Source organism: Talpa europaea (genome assembly GCF_964194135.1).
Source record: "Talpa europaea genome assembly, chromosome: 7".
Taxonomy (NCBI): Eukaryota; Metazoa; Chordata; class Mammalia; order Eulipotyphla; family Talpidae; genus Talpa; species Talpa europaea.
The window spans coordinates 86,507,961-86,524,734 of record NC_140074.1 but is presented as its reverse complement, the minus strand read 5'-3'; the positions used below and the strand labels follow the sequence as shown (position 1 = coordinate 86,524,734).

Below are 16,774 nucleotides of genomic sequence, written 5' to 3'. Positions count from 1 at the left end.
AAGGATACTGCTGCTGAAAACAAGATGAATCTTCATTTTTCTCTTTGAATCTGCCTGAGCCTTGAGGTTACCCTAAGTGACCTCTCCTTGGCACCTCAGATTGGAAGACATATTCTCCTTTCCATCTAATAGGTACTAATCCCTGGGGAGGAGTGCTTTTCAGGACGATGGTGCCGTGTGGCTCCCTTATGGCTTCCCTTCCTAATAATGACTCTTCTGGAGGGCCCCAAAAAAAGATTGGGGAAGAGTCCCCAGTGAGTCGCTTCTCCAGAATGGGAGTTGTTGCGTTTGAGAGGTACTATGTAAGGGAGCAGGACACCTGGAATTACAGTTTCTAGGATATGTTAAGATCTGGAACCCTCAGGAGGTAGAAGGGATGGCTCCAAGAAGTGAGGCGCCTCCCGCACATCTGAGTTGGCGGGGGGGGGGGGGGGGGGGGAGGATGCATGCGAGGCCAGGTTTAAGTAGGTGGCCAGGTTTAAGTAGGTGGGAGTGGGATTGCGCTGGTTTCTAAATTCAGGGCTGGGCTGTGGGTTGGGTGGGAGGTACAGCCAGCTGGTGAGGGGTTAGAGTAGGGAAAAGAGGTGAAAGTTTGTGGGGCGGGGCTTCGGGAATATCAGTGACATTAGTGACCCATTTCTGAAGCTCTTGAGGGTTACAGAATTCGCGGGGCTGGGACTCCTAAGGACTCCTAAGGACATCCCAAAAGACCCCCGCTGAGCTCGCGCTAGGCTTAGTCCCCCCGAAGACCCCAGCCCGCCCTCCCACGCTGGAGCGGGACGCTCTTGGTTGCCGTGGCTCCAGGGGCGGTAGCCTGGCGCCTGCTCCAATCACCGCCCAATCGAGGTATGGAGGCGTGGACGAGCCCTGGAAAAGTTACAACCGATCCCGAAGGCGGAGCGAGCGGGGGAGCCCAGGGACCCAGCACTGCGATGAAGCCAGTTCACGGTCCCCGCAGGGGGCGTTGGGTTCCTTCGGCAGAGAGCGCGGGCCCCCAGAGGACGCATCCGAATCTAGTCCCGCGGCCGAGCAATGGCGTCCTCCGGACTCCTCGTGACCGGAGCCTCCTTCGCCGCCTTCAGGGGGCTGCACTGGGGGCTGCAAATACTGCCCACACCTGGATCTGCTGCTCAGGACCGTTGGAAGTGGCGGAACATCTGTGTCTCGCTGGTGCACAGCACGCTCACGGGGGCAGGGGCGCTGCTCGGGTGCGGGGTTTAAAGGTTTGGGAGGCACCGGGATGAGGGCGAGGGAGGTAGAAGGTTAAGATTAGAAGACCCGGGCACCACCTTTAGTTTTGCTACGAGATCTTGGAGAGTCCATGACTGGAATGGGGCTGTGGATGGAAGGGAGGGCGTGCACAGCCTGAGGATGAGACCAGGGTCTGCTCAATGTTGACCATGGCCCCCCAACTCCTCCAGGCTATCACTGTACCCTCAGATGGCTGCCGACCCGATTCGTGGCCACCCGCCCTGGGCCCTGGTGCTGGTGGCTGTATCTGTAGGTGAGTTTGTAGAGAAGATTGGGTTAGTTTGGGGTGTGGGGGGGACAACTTTCTAACAATAATTCCAGGTCCCCTCCCTCTCCCCTGCAAAATCTAATTGTTTTTGGTTGGTTGATTTTTTGGTTTTCAAGAGAAACTAAACTGGAAAAAGGGAATGGAGATGTCTCTCCAGGTTGTACACCAGCTTGAGGGAAGCCTAATTCCACCCCAAAACCCCCACCCCATGCCCACAGGTTATTTCCTGGCTGATGGAACTGACTTGCTGTGGAACCAGACCATGCGCCAGGCCTGGGAACTTCTCTGTCACCATTTGGTGGTGAGACTCCGGGAAAGGCGAGCTAGGAAGGAAGGGAGGTGTACCCAGTATGGGATCCCCAATCTCTTTTTAGCTTTCTGTCATATGACTTCCCAGAGTCTCTAACCCCCACTGGTGCTTGATCCTGCTAAGGATGGACTGAATTGGGGGATGGAGATGATTGATGGTCACAGCTGGAGGTCTGAGCACTGCTTAAAGAGCTTGGGTCCCTGCAGGTGTCCAGTCAGTTGCAGAAATATTGACTACAGATCTTTTCTTAGAAGGGCAAGTCCCAGTATAGAGAGCAGTGGTGGGGCATGATAGTCCATGAATAGAATGGAAATTAGAGGGGGTACTGTGCAGATGCTGCAACCTCAGGAGAGACAGCCTCTGAATCAAGACTGCTCCTGTCTTATGGAAGGGTTGTTTTAAGGCCATCCAGGTCCCCAATGTAAGGGTAAGCATAACGGTCGGGTGTTGTGAGGGGTGCCACAAAATGCTTGGGAGTCCCTCTCTTTAGGACTGGTATGTTGGGAGATGATGGGTGGTAGGTCATAGAAAATCCTCTGTCCTCTGTCCCTGGCTCCCCAGGTAGTAAGCTGCCTCAGCACCGCCATTCTGTCTGGCCACTACGTGGGCTTCTCTGTGGTGTCTCTGCTCCTGGAGCTGAACTCTGCCTGTCTACACCTACGGAAGCTGCTGCTGCTTTCTCACCAGGCCCCATCCCTGGTCTTTAGCATAGCCAGCTGGGCCACTCTGGCCACCCTTGCCCCCTTCCGCCTGGTGCCACTGGGGTGGATGAGTGTGTGGCTGTTCCGACAGCACCAACAGGTGCCTCCTGCTCTGGTTGTCCTTGGTGGAATTGGGCTGATGACCGTGGGTGTCATGAGCATCATATTGGGTGTCCGCATCTTCGTCAGTGATGTTCTGCGGTCTCGGGCCCACCTGCCCACTCTGAGGGACAAGGAAAGCAGGGACACTGGGACATGTGATAGTGAGCCTGTCACCAGGGATGTTTCCAATCTTCGCAAGAAAGACTAAAGAGAAGCCTCAAACTTCTCTTCTGCCAGTCCTGGGGGAGATAGAACCAGGACAAGGTGGTGAACTTCATGTACATTTCCCCATGGGGGTAAGAGCTGGACTGGATTTTCAGTATCTCAGTTCCTCTTCCAGCCAACTCATACCCTTCCTTCATTCCTAGGAACTGAGAGGAAATGCTGAAATTAATGTTTACCAAATTCCATCATCAGATGACCATAGGTCCAGTAAACGACCTCAAGCAATGTAGTCAGTGCTATCAGTAAAGTGTGGCAGGAGGCATGAAGCTGGATAAAACTGCTAGTACAAACAGAATTTCTTTGCTTTGGCACAGGGACAGGTGAAAAAAGGTGAGGTCCTGTTAGGAGCAAAGAGATCTGGTGTGGAGGAGGTGGGATCAGAGGGTAAAAGAGGCCTCAACTACAACCAAATTCTGGCAGTGGCAGGAAGCACAGCAGATGCTATCTCTAGTCAGTAGGGATGGGCAAAATAGTTGCCAAGAGAAAGAAGAACCTAGGCCATAGCGATTGCTGCTAATATTTCTGGTTCTCTATTTTTTTTTTTAGATTTATTTATTTAAGCAAAAAAGAACTGGGGTACAGGCCAGAGGTGTGGGGGGGTGACAGGATTCACCAGAGACAGAGTGGGGAACAGAACAGGCAGGCTGACCAAAACACACTGCTGAGGGGAGCAGTGGATGAGTCAGGAGAGGTCTGATGTGCCCTGTGGGCAGCTCCCCAGCCAGCCAGGGATTGACCTTGTGCTGCAGTGGCTGCGGATGGCTTCATAGTGCTGCAGCTTAACCCCTTGCACCACCAGGGAGGCCCATATTTCTGGTTCTTAAAGCTACACTATTGTGTTTGTACTTAACCCTCATCCTACTGTGGTCCAGCATCTGCCTTTTCAGGTTTTTTTTTTTTTGAAAATTTATTTATTTATGCAAGAGCTGGGGTACAGGCCAGAAGCACGGGAGGGTGAGAGGATTCATCAGAGACAGAGCGGGAAGCAGAACAGGCAGACAGACCAAAGACACTGCTGAGGGGAGCAGCGGGCGAGACAGGAGAGGTCTGCCGCGCCATGTGGGTATCTCCCTAGCTGGCCGGGAATCAAACCTGCACTACAAAGGCTGTAGACAGCTTCACAGCGCTGTGCACAACCTGCTACACCACCGGGGAGGCCCCTGTCTTTTCAGTTTTTTAGTATCTTCTGACCTTTTCATATTTTTAGAGCAATGAGGTTGGAGCTAGGATAGTCTTCTTTCTTAGTATAGCACTGAATTCCAGAGCCATAACAGGTACTCATACACATTCTGGGTGCCTAGTGTAGGGTCTTCCCAGGCCCAGGCTTTGATGGAAGCAGAATGAGGGCAGAGATGGAAGCAGATGAGGGGAGACTTCCACTGGTTGCAGAGGTGAATCCTCTTCTTTCTCCCCTGCCACTTATGCTAAAAATTTTTTATAGCACAAGGCCCCTCCCCTTTTCAAGAAAAACATCCAAGTTATGGGCCTCCCTGGTGGGGGCAAGGGGTTAAGTACCGCACTATGAAGCGATCTGCAGCCTCTGCAGCACAAGTTTGATCCCCGGCCAGGGAGCAACCCACATGGCACAGCAGACCTCTCCTGACTTGCCCACTGCTCCCCTCAGCAGTGTATTTCAGTCAGTCTGCTGTTCTGTTCCCCATTCTGTCTCTGGTGAATCCTCTCACCCCCCACCCCCTGCATCTCTGTCCTGTACCCCAGCTCTTGTATGCAAAAATAAATAAATCTTTTTTAAAAATCCAGGTTATTAAGATTGCTATTCTACTAAACAGGGAAACAGAAAAAGATAACGCTTATCATTCACAGAGACAATACAGGAGTGAAAGGAAGGGGATGGGGGGAATCCTTTCAAAAAGTTGCACTGAAGAAAGGCAAATGGGGTGATAGAGACAGACACACAGGTTGAGGGCAGAGAAAAATTCAGTGCATAGAAGAGACAGAGGAATCTTTGGCAGAAAAATCTAGAAGATGTTGTAGATGCTTGAGAGGAGCCAATCATAAAATTATTAAAATGGTCATAAACAAAGAGGATAAGAAAAATAGAAATAAAGGCAGATAGAAAGGGATTCCACGGGTGTAAAGTACAGACAGGCTAGACAGTGAAATAGAGTGAATGATTGACAAGGAGAAACAACCAGACTCTCCTCAGGAGAAAGAGAGTTAATAGAAGCAGATAAAGGGCAGGAAAGGAGAGAAGTGAAAATAGAGAGGAGGGAGATTAGGCAGCAGAGCTGAGAAGCAGGAGTGGGAGGAGGCAGTCAATGCAAAGATTTGACTGAAAGAGAAAGCATGAAATATGTTGAGTTGGAGACAGGCAGAAAGACAAAGGCCAAGCAGCTATAGTGCAGATAGACAGCGCATCAACAGAGACTGGTAGTAACCTATAAGGAGAGGTTGGTTGGAAGATGAGTAAAAGTCAGAATTTGGTGTCAACTGAGATAGAAAAATAGGCAAAAGAACTGAGAGGAATCACAGAAGAGTAAGGCGGAGGGTAGAAGTATCCAAAGGAAGGAACAAAGATAAAGAAAGAAAATAATAGAGACATGGAAACAAAATGAGAGAGGGTAATTGTGAGTGATGCCCATGGTAGAGTTTTTATTGATTTATTTTTTAAATATTTATTTATTTATGCATACAAGAACTGGGGTATAGGCCAGTTATACCCCAGTGTGGGGGGTGAGAGGATTCACCAGAGACAGAGTGGGGAACAGAAAAGGCAGACAGACTGAAATACACTGCTGAGGGGGACAGCGGGGCAGCCAGAAGAGGTCTGCTGCACCATGTGGGTCAGCTCCTTGGCCAGCTGCAGAGGCTGCTGATAGCTTCACAGTGCTGTGGTTAACCCCTTGCACCACCAGAGAGACCCCATGGTAGAGTTTTTAAACCATGGCAGAGTGGGGAAATAACAAATAGCGAGGGAGGAGAAGGAAACACAGCAAAAAAAAACAGTTTGGAGGTTTAAATGCAACAAGGTTTAAATGTAACAGGAAAAAGTATAAAAGGAGAAACAAAGAAGTTTGTTAGAGTTTGTCCTTGATGGAAGTAGTGTTTTCAAGAATTTAATTTGCCATCTTAACTGAATGCCTTGATAAACAAAAGCATATTTTGAGTTTTCAAAGAAAAAGAAATGTGACAAATCCATGGCAGGGAGCTATTCCTAAATGTTTGTGGACATTAATATGGATTCATTCTGTTAGGGGGAAAGGATGCCCTGCGCAAACTCCATACAGGCTTTGTGTACTCCACCCCCACTCCATCAAGACCCTGGGAACTACAAATCCCATGACCAGGGAGAGTTGCGAGGACCTGAGGGCAGAGTTAAGCAGCCATGTTCTCTGTTTTGGATATTTAAAAAGCCATGTGAGGGCCTCCCCGGTGGCGCAGCGGTTGAGCGCTGGGTTGCGAAGCTGCTCGCGGCCTCTGCGGCGCCGGTTCGATCCCCGGCTGCTCCCCGGCCACCAGAGGAGGGTCCCGCATGGCGCGCAGACCTCTCCTGCCGCCCGCTGCTCCCCTCAGCAGTGTACTTCGGTCCTTCTGCCTGCTCTGCTCCCCGCTCTGGCTCTGGTGAATTCTCTCACCCTCCCGCGCTTCTGACTGTACCCAGTGCATGTATAAACAAAACAAACAAACAAATAAATAAATAAATAAAACATGCCTCTAAAAAAAAAATAAATAAAAAAAAATAAAAAGCCATGTGAGTGCCCTCTCACTCTCTTGGCCAGGCAGCACTTGGTCTCAATGGGTCATTTGGAATTCCAGGTCAGTGGAATGGGTAGGATGCATTTATGAATTTATCTCCTTCTTTTTCTCCCTGAGTTATTCATTTCCTCATTTCCCCTTCCCTTGTAAATAAACCTTTTGTTAACCTTTGGTGTGTGCCTGCAGTTTAAGTCCCCCTTAAGCGCGCGGGTGAGGACCCAGAGTCAAGCAACCCATTTATATCAGGGTTGCCCTATAACGTTCCAGCCCTATTCCTTTCCTTTTGGCACTATTATAAGAATTCATGGTCCTGGGCCTCCCTGGTGGCACAGCGGTTGAGCGCTGGGCTGCAAAGCTGCCCGCAGCCTCTGCAGCACTGGTTCGATCCCCGGCCGACGGGTAAGGGTCCCGCATGGCATGCAGACCTCTCCTGCAACCCACTGCTCCCCTCAGCAGTGTACTTTGCTGGTCTGCCTGTTCTGTTCCTGCTCTGGCTCTGGTGAATTCTCTCACCCTCCTGTATTTCTGACTGTACCCAGTGCTTGTATAAATAAATAAATAAATCTTTTAAAAAAAAATTCATGATCCCAGCACATACCCTTCTTGGTAGCACCTGAGTGTATCTATGAAGGGTGTCAAGAACTTGACCAGTAAGGAGATATGGCTATTTAACTGGATTAACTGAAGGGTGAGCTTAGCTGCTGGCTGAGGCAAGATATAAGTGGATGCCACAGAATTTGGAATCACACATATGTAAGTCATGATGACCCAGTGAAACTCCAGAAGGCAGAGCTGAGTTAGTGGATATCTCACCAACTGAACCAGTATCGATAGTATGGACCAGATAGAGAGGATGGGAATCAGAGAGGCATGTGTCCCAATTTCTCTTCTGAAAAACCAAATTAAAAAATGCAGAGGTTGGCAGATGCTACATTTGGTCCAATGAGTCAGGTCATCATGGCCCAGTAAAGTGCTCCAAAAGACTGACTTCATGCCTACTGAGCTACTGGCTGATGAATGATTTACCTTCTGGAACAGGGGAGGGGCTTTTCTGGATGGGACACATTGATATTTTATAATCTCAGAACATTATCCTGATCATAAATTAATAAATTGCTATGAAATAATTGCATCTATCTGTTGTGAGCATGGTTACATGGAGTCAACTTTCTCAACTCCTGATTTATAAAGCACTGCTAGATAGTGGAATCTTTGCCTTGGGAAGGTTTCCTTTTTGTTCATCAAAGCCCTAAACTCTTCTAAGATCATCTGTCAAAAAGCAAACCTAATTTATTCAGCAGAGTGTACTGAGAAGAAAAGAATGAATTCCAACAATTTGGAGTGATTATGCTGAGGGTTGAAACCAAGAGTCTTTTAACAAAAATTAATCTTTTTTTAAGATTTATTTATTTATGCATACAAGAACAGGCCAGAGGGTGGAGGGGGAGTGAGAGGAGTCACCAGAGACAGAGTGGGGAGCAGAACAGGCAGACTGACTGAAATACACTGCTGAGTGGAGCAGTGGGTGAGGCAGGAGAAGTCTGCTGTGCCATGTGGGTAGCTCCCTGGTCAGGGATTGAACTCATGCTGTAGTGGTTGCAGATAACTTCATAGGTGCCACCAGGGAGGCCCAACAAAATTAATCTTGAGGCAACAAGAAAATTGAACAGATGTTTCCATAACTGAATTATTAAGGTTTTGACATATGTAGAATATGAATTTATTGGGTGAAAACCGGACGTCCTTACTCTCTAAGAGATTAAAGGGCAGTTATTCTTTAAAGAGTTGCTCCTGTATTGAGATGAAATGTTTGTTTAAAATCTTTACCGTAAAGTCATGGTTCCCTGGGCTAAGTGTTTGTTACCCTCCTACCATATGTTAAGTACCTTTTATACTTTATCCTATTTAATTTCACACACTAGAGATTCATCCCATTTTTTTAGATGAGAAAACTGAGGTTCAGAGAGGCTGAGTAACTTACTGAGGTTACTTAGCTAGTTAGTGACTAGGTCCAGACTCAAACCCAGACTTTTTTTCCATTATACCACCTGTGGCCAACTCTGCTCTTCTTACCTGACTTGCAGTATGGGGATCCTCAGTCACATGAGCCAAAACCTCCCAGATTTGCTTAAGTGAGATGAGTGGAACGTTTTTCCACTTGGACCAATGAGTCTATTAAATCAGCTTCCAGTCTTATCATTTCATTTTGCAGAAAACTGAAGTCTAGAAATTTAAATGACTTATCCAAGCACACTTAGCTAGTTTGTGACATTGGCCAAATTAGAATCTAGGTCTTTGATTTGGGCCAGGACATCATCTTACACACTGCTTTGCCTCTTTCTTTATAGTAAGGTTGGGGAATGAAGAAACTTCATGGTAAAAAGATTGGAGCCAACTGACAACTGAAGATCAATTAAGCCAGATAAATTGCCTCTGAAGTGGTATTTATAAATCAGGATGCTGCAGTTTGAAAGCCATAGTTCTATTCACCACGTATTGATTTTTGTACTTTTCAGGAATGCAGCAACTGCAGGAAAAAGATCTATCTCAATTTTCCCCTGCTGATGTGAGCACCACTTAGTTGAGTGTTGTGAGCACATTCTTTTCCTGACTCTAACCTGGCAGGGACAAACTTTGACTTGCCACATCTGCAGGAACTGGTCACAGAAGTGGTTCTCAGACGAGTGACCGCCTTCAATTGCAATAGAATGTATGTCATCTGAAATTTAGAAGTAGAAGAATGAAAGATCCTTCAAGCAGTATGACATGAGGGTCCTGGAAAGGGATCCCTTCCTATCACTACCCAACCTCTCCAAAACAGACTCTAGGGTAGTATCAGATATTCCAGGGATTTTTTTAAAGGATTTATTTATGCATGCAAGAACTGGGGTACAGGCAAGAGGTTGCGGGGGTGGGGGGCGGTGATAGGATTCACCAGAAACAGAATAAGGAGCAGAACAGGCAGACTGACTGAAATACACTGCTGAGGGTAGCAGTGGGCAAGACAGGAGAGGTCTGCTGCACCATATGGGTAGCTCCCTGGCTAGCCAGGAATCGAACTTGTGCTGCAGTGGCTTGGATAGTTTCACAGTGCTGTGCTTAACCCCTTGTGCCACCAGGAAGGCCCAATAATCCAGGGATATTAAATTATTTCTCTGGGTTGAGCTTTTTCCACCTGACTCTGATCTGCATGTCCATTCCCTTAAAAGGACTCCCTCACCTCCTTGAACCCCCCTGGTTGGCTTTGCTAGTGCTAGGAGCTGTCACTGGTACAGTGGTTTTCTGCCCCAGATCCAGGTCAGGGGGACAGAGAAGAGGACAAAGAAGTCTGAACACTGGGCCTCCCTGGTGGTGCAGGCACCACACTATGAAGTAATCCGCAGCCTCTACAACACAAGTTCGATCCCTGGTCGGCCAGGGAGCAACCCACATGGCGCAACAGGCCTCTCCTGGCTGGCCTGCTGCTCCCCTCAGCAGTGTATTTCAGTAGATCTGCCTGTTCTGCTCCCCACTCCATCTCTGGTGAATCCTCTCACCCCCCGCATCTCTGGCCTGTACCACCAGCTTTTGTATGTATAAATAAATAAATCTTTAAAAAAAAAAAAGAAGTCTGAACATTGCTATTCAGCTAGCTATTCACTCGCTCCCTTTGGCAGCTCATCTAAACATGCCATTTTCTTGAAGTTCTTGCCCTTCTTTCTGACATATATTGAATTTTAAAAATTCATGTGAATTTGGGCCTCCCTGGTCGCATAAGGCGTTAAAATCTCAGTGTTACCAAGCTATCACCAGCCACTGTGACATAAGTTCAATCCCCAGCCAGGGAGCTGACCCACATGGCACAGCAGACCTCTCCTTGTTTCGCTTGCTGCTCCCCTCAGCAGTGTATTTCAGTAGATCCCACCCAGCTGTTCTGCTCCCCACTCTGTCTCTGGTGAATCCTCTCACCACCACACCGGTATCTCTGGCCTATACCCCATCTCTTGTATGTATAATAATTTTTTTTAATTCATGTGAATTTGCTTTCTGCTTCAAAATCTATCCCTCTCTTTTTTAACATAAAATTCCAGTTGAAATAACATAAAAGTTACAATACTTGATTGTAAACATTGTCTGCAAAATGTCGAATGATACTGCCAGTTTTAGGATCCAGGAAGATATGCTATTTTTTTTTTTTTAATAGAGGCATGTTTATTTATTTATTTATTTGTTTGTTTGTTTTGTTTATACATGCACTGGGTACAGTCAGAAGCGCGGGAGGGTGAGAGAATTCACCAGAGCCAGAGCGGGGAGCAGAGCAGGCAGAAGGACCGAAGTACACTGCTGAGGGGAGCAGCGGGCGGCAGGAGAGGTCTGCGCGCCATGTGGGACCCTCCTCTGGTGGCCGGGGAGCAGCCGGGGATCGAACCGGCACCGCAGAGGCCGCGGGCAGCTTCGCAACCCTGCGCTCAACCGCTGCGCCACCGGGGAGGCCCAAGATATGCTATTTTGTTCTGTGGTTCCTATTTCCACTGGCACACTTTACTTTTCCTTATTTTGCTTTTCAACATTACTTATAAAGGACCTACTATGTGCTAGGCACAGAAGAGGATATATAACAGTGACAGAGCAAGGCAGAGCTCTGGCTCCTGATAGCCTGCAGTCAGGATTTTGTGAAATTGGGAAAGTAGGAGTCATTTAGGGAGGAAAAGCAGATGTAAGGGATGTGGGAAAAAGTCATCGAATGACTCACAAAGAGTGAATGGACGACCTGCTGTGTCAATAACAGATTGCTGCAGACCTACTTCCAAGGGGTTGTCTACAACCTAACTCATGAGCTATCCTCCTAAATCTGCATACTTTCTGGTATTTTCCCAGTCTGTGGGAGACAGCACTGCCATCAACGCCTGTGTAAATCAGGAACTTAGGAATCATCCTCAAGTCAGTTATCCCATCTCCTACCCCCAATACATAGATCCAATGAATCTCTGAATTTAGAATGACTTTCACATCTGTCTATTTCTTCCCATCTTTGCCATGCTGGTGAGAGCCACCATCCTCTCTAGCCTAGGTGACACAATCATGACCTCATAATTCTTCTTCACATAGTGATCAGTCTGTGATTGTTAAAATGCAAAAGTGCTCATGTCATTCCCTTGCTTAATATCAGCCAGTGGCATTTCCTTCTTTTTGAAATAAAATTCTTTTTTAAAAAGATTTATTTATTTATGTATACAAGAGCTGGGGTACAGGCCAGAGGCGTGGGCGGTAGGCGGATTCACCAGAGACAGAGCAGGGAACAGAACAGGCAGACTGACTGAAATACACTGCTGAGGGGAGCAGTGGGAGAGTCAGCAGAGGTCTGCTGCACCATGTTGGTAGCTCCCTGGCCAGCGTTCAAACTTGTGCTGCAGTGGCTGTGGATAGCTTCATAGGTTGCGTCTTAACCCCTGGCACCACCAGGGAGCCCTCATTACATTTTATTTATTTATTTATTTATTTTTATAGAGGCATGTTTTATTTATTTATTTGTTTGTTTGTTTTGTTTATACAAGCACTGGGTACAGTCAGAAGCGCCGGAGGGTGAGAGAATTCACCAGAGCCAGAGCGGGAAGCAGAGCAGGCAGAAGGACCGAAGTGCACTGCTGAGGGGAGCAGCGGGCGGCAGGAGAGGTCTGCGCGCCATTCGGGACCCTCCTCTGGTGGCTGGGGAGCAGCCGGGGATCGAACCGGCGCTGCAGAGGCCGCGGGCATCTTCGCAACCCAGCGCTCAACCGCTGCGCCACTGGGGAGGCCCCTTCATTACATTTTAATTGAAGAAACAATTATGGGTAACTGAGAAGAGCCTCTAATGAGAAATCCATAGGAAAAAAAGAAAAAAAATAAGGAAACACACAGAGTATAGAGAATACGACTTCAGAAAAGGTCTTCTTTTACTCAGAGAGACAAGGAATTAGATCATAACCAAGAAACAAGAAATATCAGGGGGGAAAAATAGGGCATTTGGGAGAACTAAAATGAGTACTTGGAAAGTAAAAGTGGAGATGCACCATGGGGGAGTGTCACGTCTCCTCTGGCCCCCACGATTGGCCCTCTGGGTCTGTCTCCCAAATAAGTTGGTGATGACATCGCCAAGGATACCAGTCATTGGTGTAAAACTGAGCATTCAGAGCAGAAACTCCCAGACTGAAGCGGTAACTTCAGCCTCTGCCCTCATTATTATTATTTTTTTTTTATAGAGGCGTGTTTTATTTATTTATTTATTTGTCTGTTTGTTTTTTTTGTTTATACATGCACTGGGTACAGTCAGAAGCGCGGGAGGGTGAGAGAATTCACCAGAGCCAGAGCGGGGAGCAGAGCAGGCAGAAGGACCGAAGTACACTGCTGAGGGGAGCAGCGGGCGGCAGGAGAGGTCTGCGCGCCATGTGGGACCCTCCTCTGGTGGCCGGGGAGCAGCCGGGGATCGAACCGGCGCCGCAGAGGCTGCGGGCAGCTTCGCAACCCAACGTTCAACCGCTGCGCCACCGGGGAGGCCCTCTGCCCTCATTATTAACACCCTCAAGAAACCTCTGAGAGGGCCTCCCCGGTGACGCAGTGGTTGAGCGCTGGGTTGCGAACCTGCCCGCAGCCTCTGCGGCGCCGGTTCGATCCCCGGCTGCTCCCCAGCCACCGGAGGAGGGTCCCACATGGCGCGCAGACCTCTCCTGCCGCCCGCTGCTCCCCTCAGCAGTGTACTTCGGTCCTTCTGCCTGCTCTGCTCCCCGCTCTGGCTCTGGTGAATTCTCTCACCCTCCGGCGCTTCTGACTGTACCCAGTGCATGTATAAACAAAACAAACATGCCTCTATTAAAAAAAAAAAAAAAACCTCTGAGAAACAGAAAGGAGGAAAATATTAAGCACAGTGGAAATAAGACTTTATTTTTTTTTAAATGCAATTCAACAAGTTTTGTTATTGTTGTTTTATTTAATTTTTTTTTTTTTTGGTTAAAGATTTATTTATTTATTTATACAAGCACTGGGTACAGTCAGAAGCGCGGGAGGGTGAGAGAATTCACCAGAGCCAGAGCAGGGAGCAGAGCAGGCAAAAGGACCGAAGTACATTGCTGAGGGGAGCAGCGGGCGGCAGGAGAGGTCTGCGCGCCATGTGGGACCCTCCTCTGGTGGCCCGGGAGCAGCCGGGGATGGAACCGGCGCTGCAGAGGCTGCGGGCATCTTCGCAACCCAGCGCTCAACCGCTGCGCCATCAGGGAGGCCCAGAAATAAGACTTTAGATGAGATTGTCAACATAGCCTGAAAGAGTCAGCTCTGATTTCTAGCTAGAGAACTCAGGCACCATTAAAGAGATCCTGGACCCCATTCAGTCTGCGGGCTGCCATGTTGACCACCACCACCCTCATGACATCAGTGGTGGTGAGGTGGCGTGCCAGTTAAGAGTTAACAACGGAGGACCTACCTGGTGGTTAAGAGGTTAAGTCTCAGCACATATCATGCTATCCCCACTGCTGTGACTGAGTTCGATCCCCTGCCAGGGAGCTAACCCACATATGGCACAGCAGACCTCTCCTCTCTCCCATGGCTGCTCCCCTCACCAGTGTGTTTCAGTGGCTCTATCTGTTCGGCTTCCCACTATGTTTCTGGTGAATCCACTCACCCCCACACCTCTGGCCTACATCCCAATTCTTGCATGCATAAATGAAATTACATTGCTGAGGGCAGTATCAGGCAAGACTGGAGAGGTCTGCTGTGCCATTTGGGTTAGCTCCCTGGCTGGGGATCGAACTCATGCCACAGTTGCTGAAGATAACTTGATAGTGACTGAGACTTTAACCCCTGTATCATCAAGTAGGCCCCATTAATTAAATTTTAATTAAAAAACGTTAACAAAGGAAGACTCCATTTATAAAAATAAAATCTTAAGAAAAAATAGTTAACAAAGGAGGGCTTCCCTGGGATTTAAGTCTCAGAGCTATCAAGCTATTGCCAGCCACTGCAGCATAAATTCAATCCCCAGCTAGGAAGCTAACCCACATGGTGCAGCAGACATCTCCTGCCTTGCAGGAGATTTAAAAAAAAAAAAATCTTTTAAAGATTTATTTACTTATGCATACAAGAACTGCAGTACAGGCCAGACGTTTGGCGGGTGAGAGACTTATCCCCTTGCACCACCAGGGAGGTTCCTCAGTCTAAATTCTTGTCTTTCATGCCTAAATTTTCAAATGAATGGTTAATTCCCATGGCCTCCATTGTTTCATAACCTCTTTGGCAACCTGGAAAGTTTCCTATCATTTTTTTGAAACTGCTCTCTTAGGGTAGAGAATTCTTTCTTGCCAAGCCTGCGGTTTTTCTCAGTCCTCACTTGCTCCACATAAATGGTACAGAGGGTTTCCTTTTCTTGATATTCTTCCTTCCTGTGACTCTCTCCCAACCTTCCCAGCTGTTCCTTCCCTGAATTTCTGGCCTCCTCCTTTCCCAGATCATGTGTCTCAAGTCTTCCTCATCTGCTTTTTTATTACTCTTTCAGTTTCTCTAAGCCTCAGTTTCTTCATCTATAAAATGGAGCTAATAATAGCACCTACTTCATTGGATTATTGTGACAGTTAAATGCATATGTATTATTATATATTAATATATAAATTAATATAGTCATGTTTATTCCTCTTCCTAAACTGTAATCTAGCAGGTTCCACCATCTGTTATTCCTTTTTCCTTTCTCTTTCTTTACCCCCTCAAATTCTTCACATCCACCCATCTCCATCAAATCTTTAATGCTTATTTTCTTCCTTGAGTTGTATGCATTGCTACACCATCCAACACTTGCCTGGACTTACATTTGCATTTTTTCATTAACTATTTCACCTTTAAGTCCTAAATTCCCAACTAGATTGAGAGGCTGTGTGGGTTACCATTCCCTGCATCCTCCGCAACAAAACTGATGTGAGTTCAAACAAGCTTAACTGTTGACTAAATGAGATTCAAGGTTGTTACAGACTTAGGGACAGTGAAAAAGCCTTGGCCGGAGATAGAGAGTAATTCAGGAAGCAAGACAGAGGCAGAACTCTAGGAAACCAAGAAGCATTTATAGGCTGTCCACTATACAGTCCACAGTGTAATCATTGTCAGAGAGGAAAAAGAGAAATGCTAAGGGAAGGGTAAGGCATACAGCAATGTAGACCGCCACGGCCTCTTTTATTTTTCTAGATTCATTGACTAACTCCAAACTCCCAGCTACTATGAGCTGAGAGGGTGGCTTTTCCCCTTCTCTGTTCCTTGACAAAATGTGGGCACTCAGCGGCCTCCCCTGGTGGTACAGGTAGTTGAGTGCAGTGCTGTGAAGCTGTCCCCAGCCCCTGCATCACGGGTTTGAGTCCCAGCCAGCAAGGGAGATAACCACAGGGCGCAGCAGACCTCTTCTCTCTCGCCTGCAGCTCCCCTCAGCAGTGTATTTCATCAGTCTGCCTGTTCTTCTCCCCACTCTGTCTCTGGTGAATCCCCCCACACCTCTGGTCTGTACCCCAGTTCTTGTATGCATGAGTAAATAAATCTTAAAAAAATAAAAGAAGAAGGGGGCACTCAGTACACAATGGCTGAACGCACCTATGCATGCATGAACAAAAAACTGATTGATTCGGCGCTAGCACTGCACCTCATCTACATTTATGAGACTCACGCAGACTCGTACACATTTTGACACACTACTTAAAAATTGTTCTCTGGGGGCCTCCAGGCAGTGACTACTCGCTCATTAAACAACAAGGCCTGCCAGTGGCCCTACCGCAGTCTAGGAACACAGGAGGCGGGGCTTGCGTCCGTCCGACCACACCCCCCCGCGTTCACGTTCTTCCGCCTACCGCCCGCCCCCTCCGGCCCGAACGACAACTCTAATTGGTGAATTCTCTAATCCGTCTCAACACAGCGGCGTCTATTGGCTCAACTGCTGAATCGAGTTGCGCACTTCCCGGCGTCGGGTACGCGCAGCGGACGTAGGTTTGCCGCCATTGTGCTTTGAGGGAAGGCTGTCTCTGTGAGGGGTATGTGGTGGCCTTTAAAGGCGGGCCTGGAGGAGGCCGGGTGGGATGCGGCCGAGTAGCTGGGGGACTGGGCCAGGCCGGGCGGGGCGCATGCTAAACGAGGCCGGACTGCGGGCCGTGGGGTCCTGGCGCGGCGCCGCTGCACATCTTGTGGGCTGGGCCTAGTTCATCCTTAATTTTTTTCTTCCGCCGC

At 48.1% G+C, this 16,774-nt stretch overlaps 1 protein-coding gene across 1 annotated transcript; it reads left to right on the top strand.

Moving 5' to 3' along the window:
* Window positions 1-1,032: 1,032 nt before the first annotated feature.
* On the top strand, window positions 1,033-2,840 carry TLCD2 (TLC domain containing 2; the record flags this gene model as incomplete). The annotated part of the gene is made up of 4 exons (XM_084237857.1): window positions 1,033-1,208; window positions 1,422-1,504; window positions 1,738-1,820; window positions 2,391-2,840. 4 exons carry the CDS (start codon window positions 1,033-1,035, stop codon window positions 2,838-2,840), a joined length of 792 nt encoding a protein of 263 aa, XP_084093983.1.
* Window positions 2,841-16,774: the final 13,934 nt, after the last annotated feature.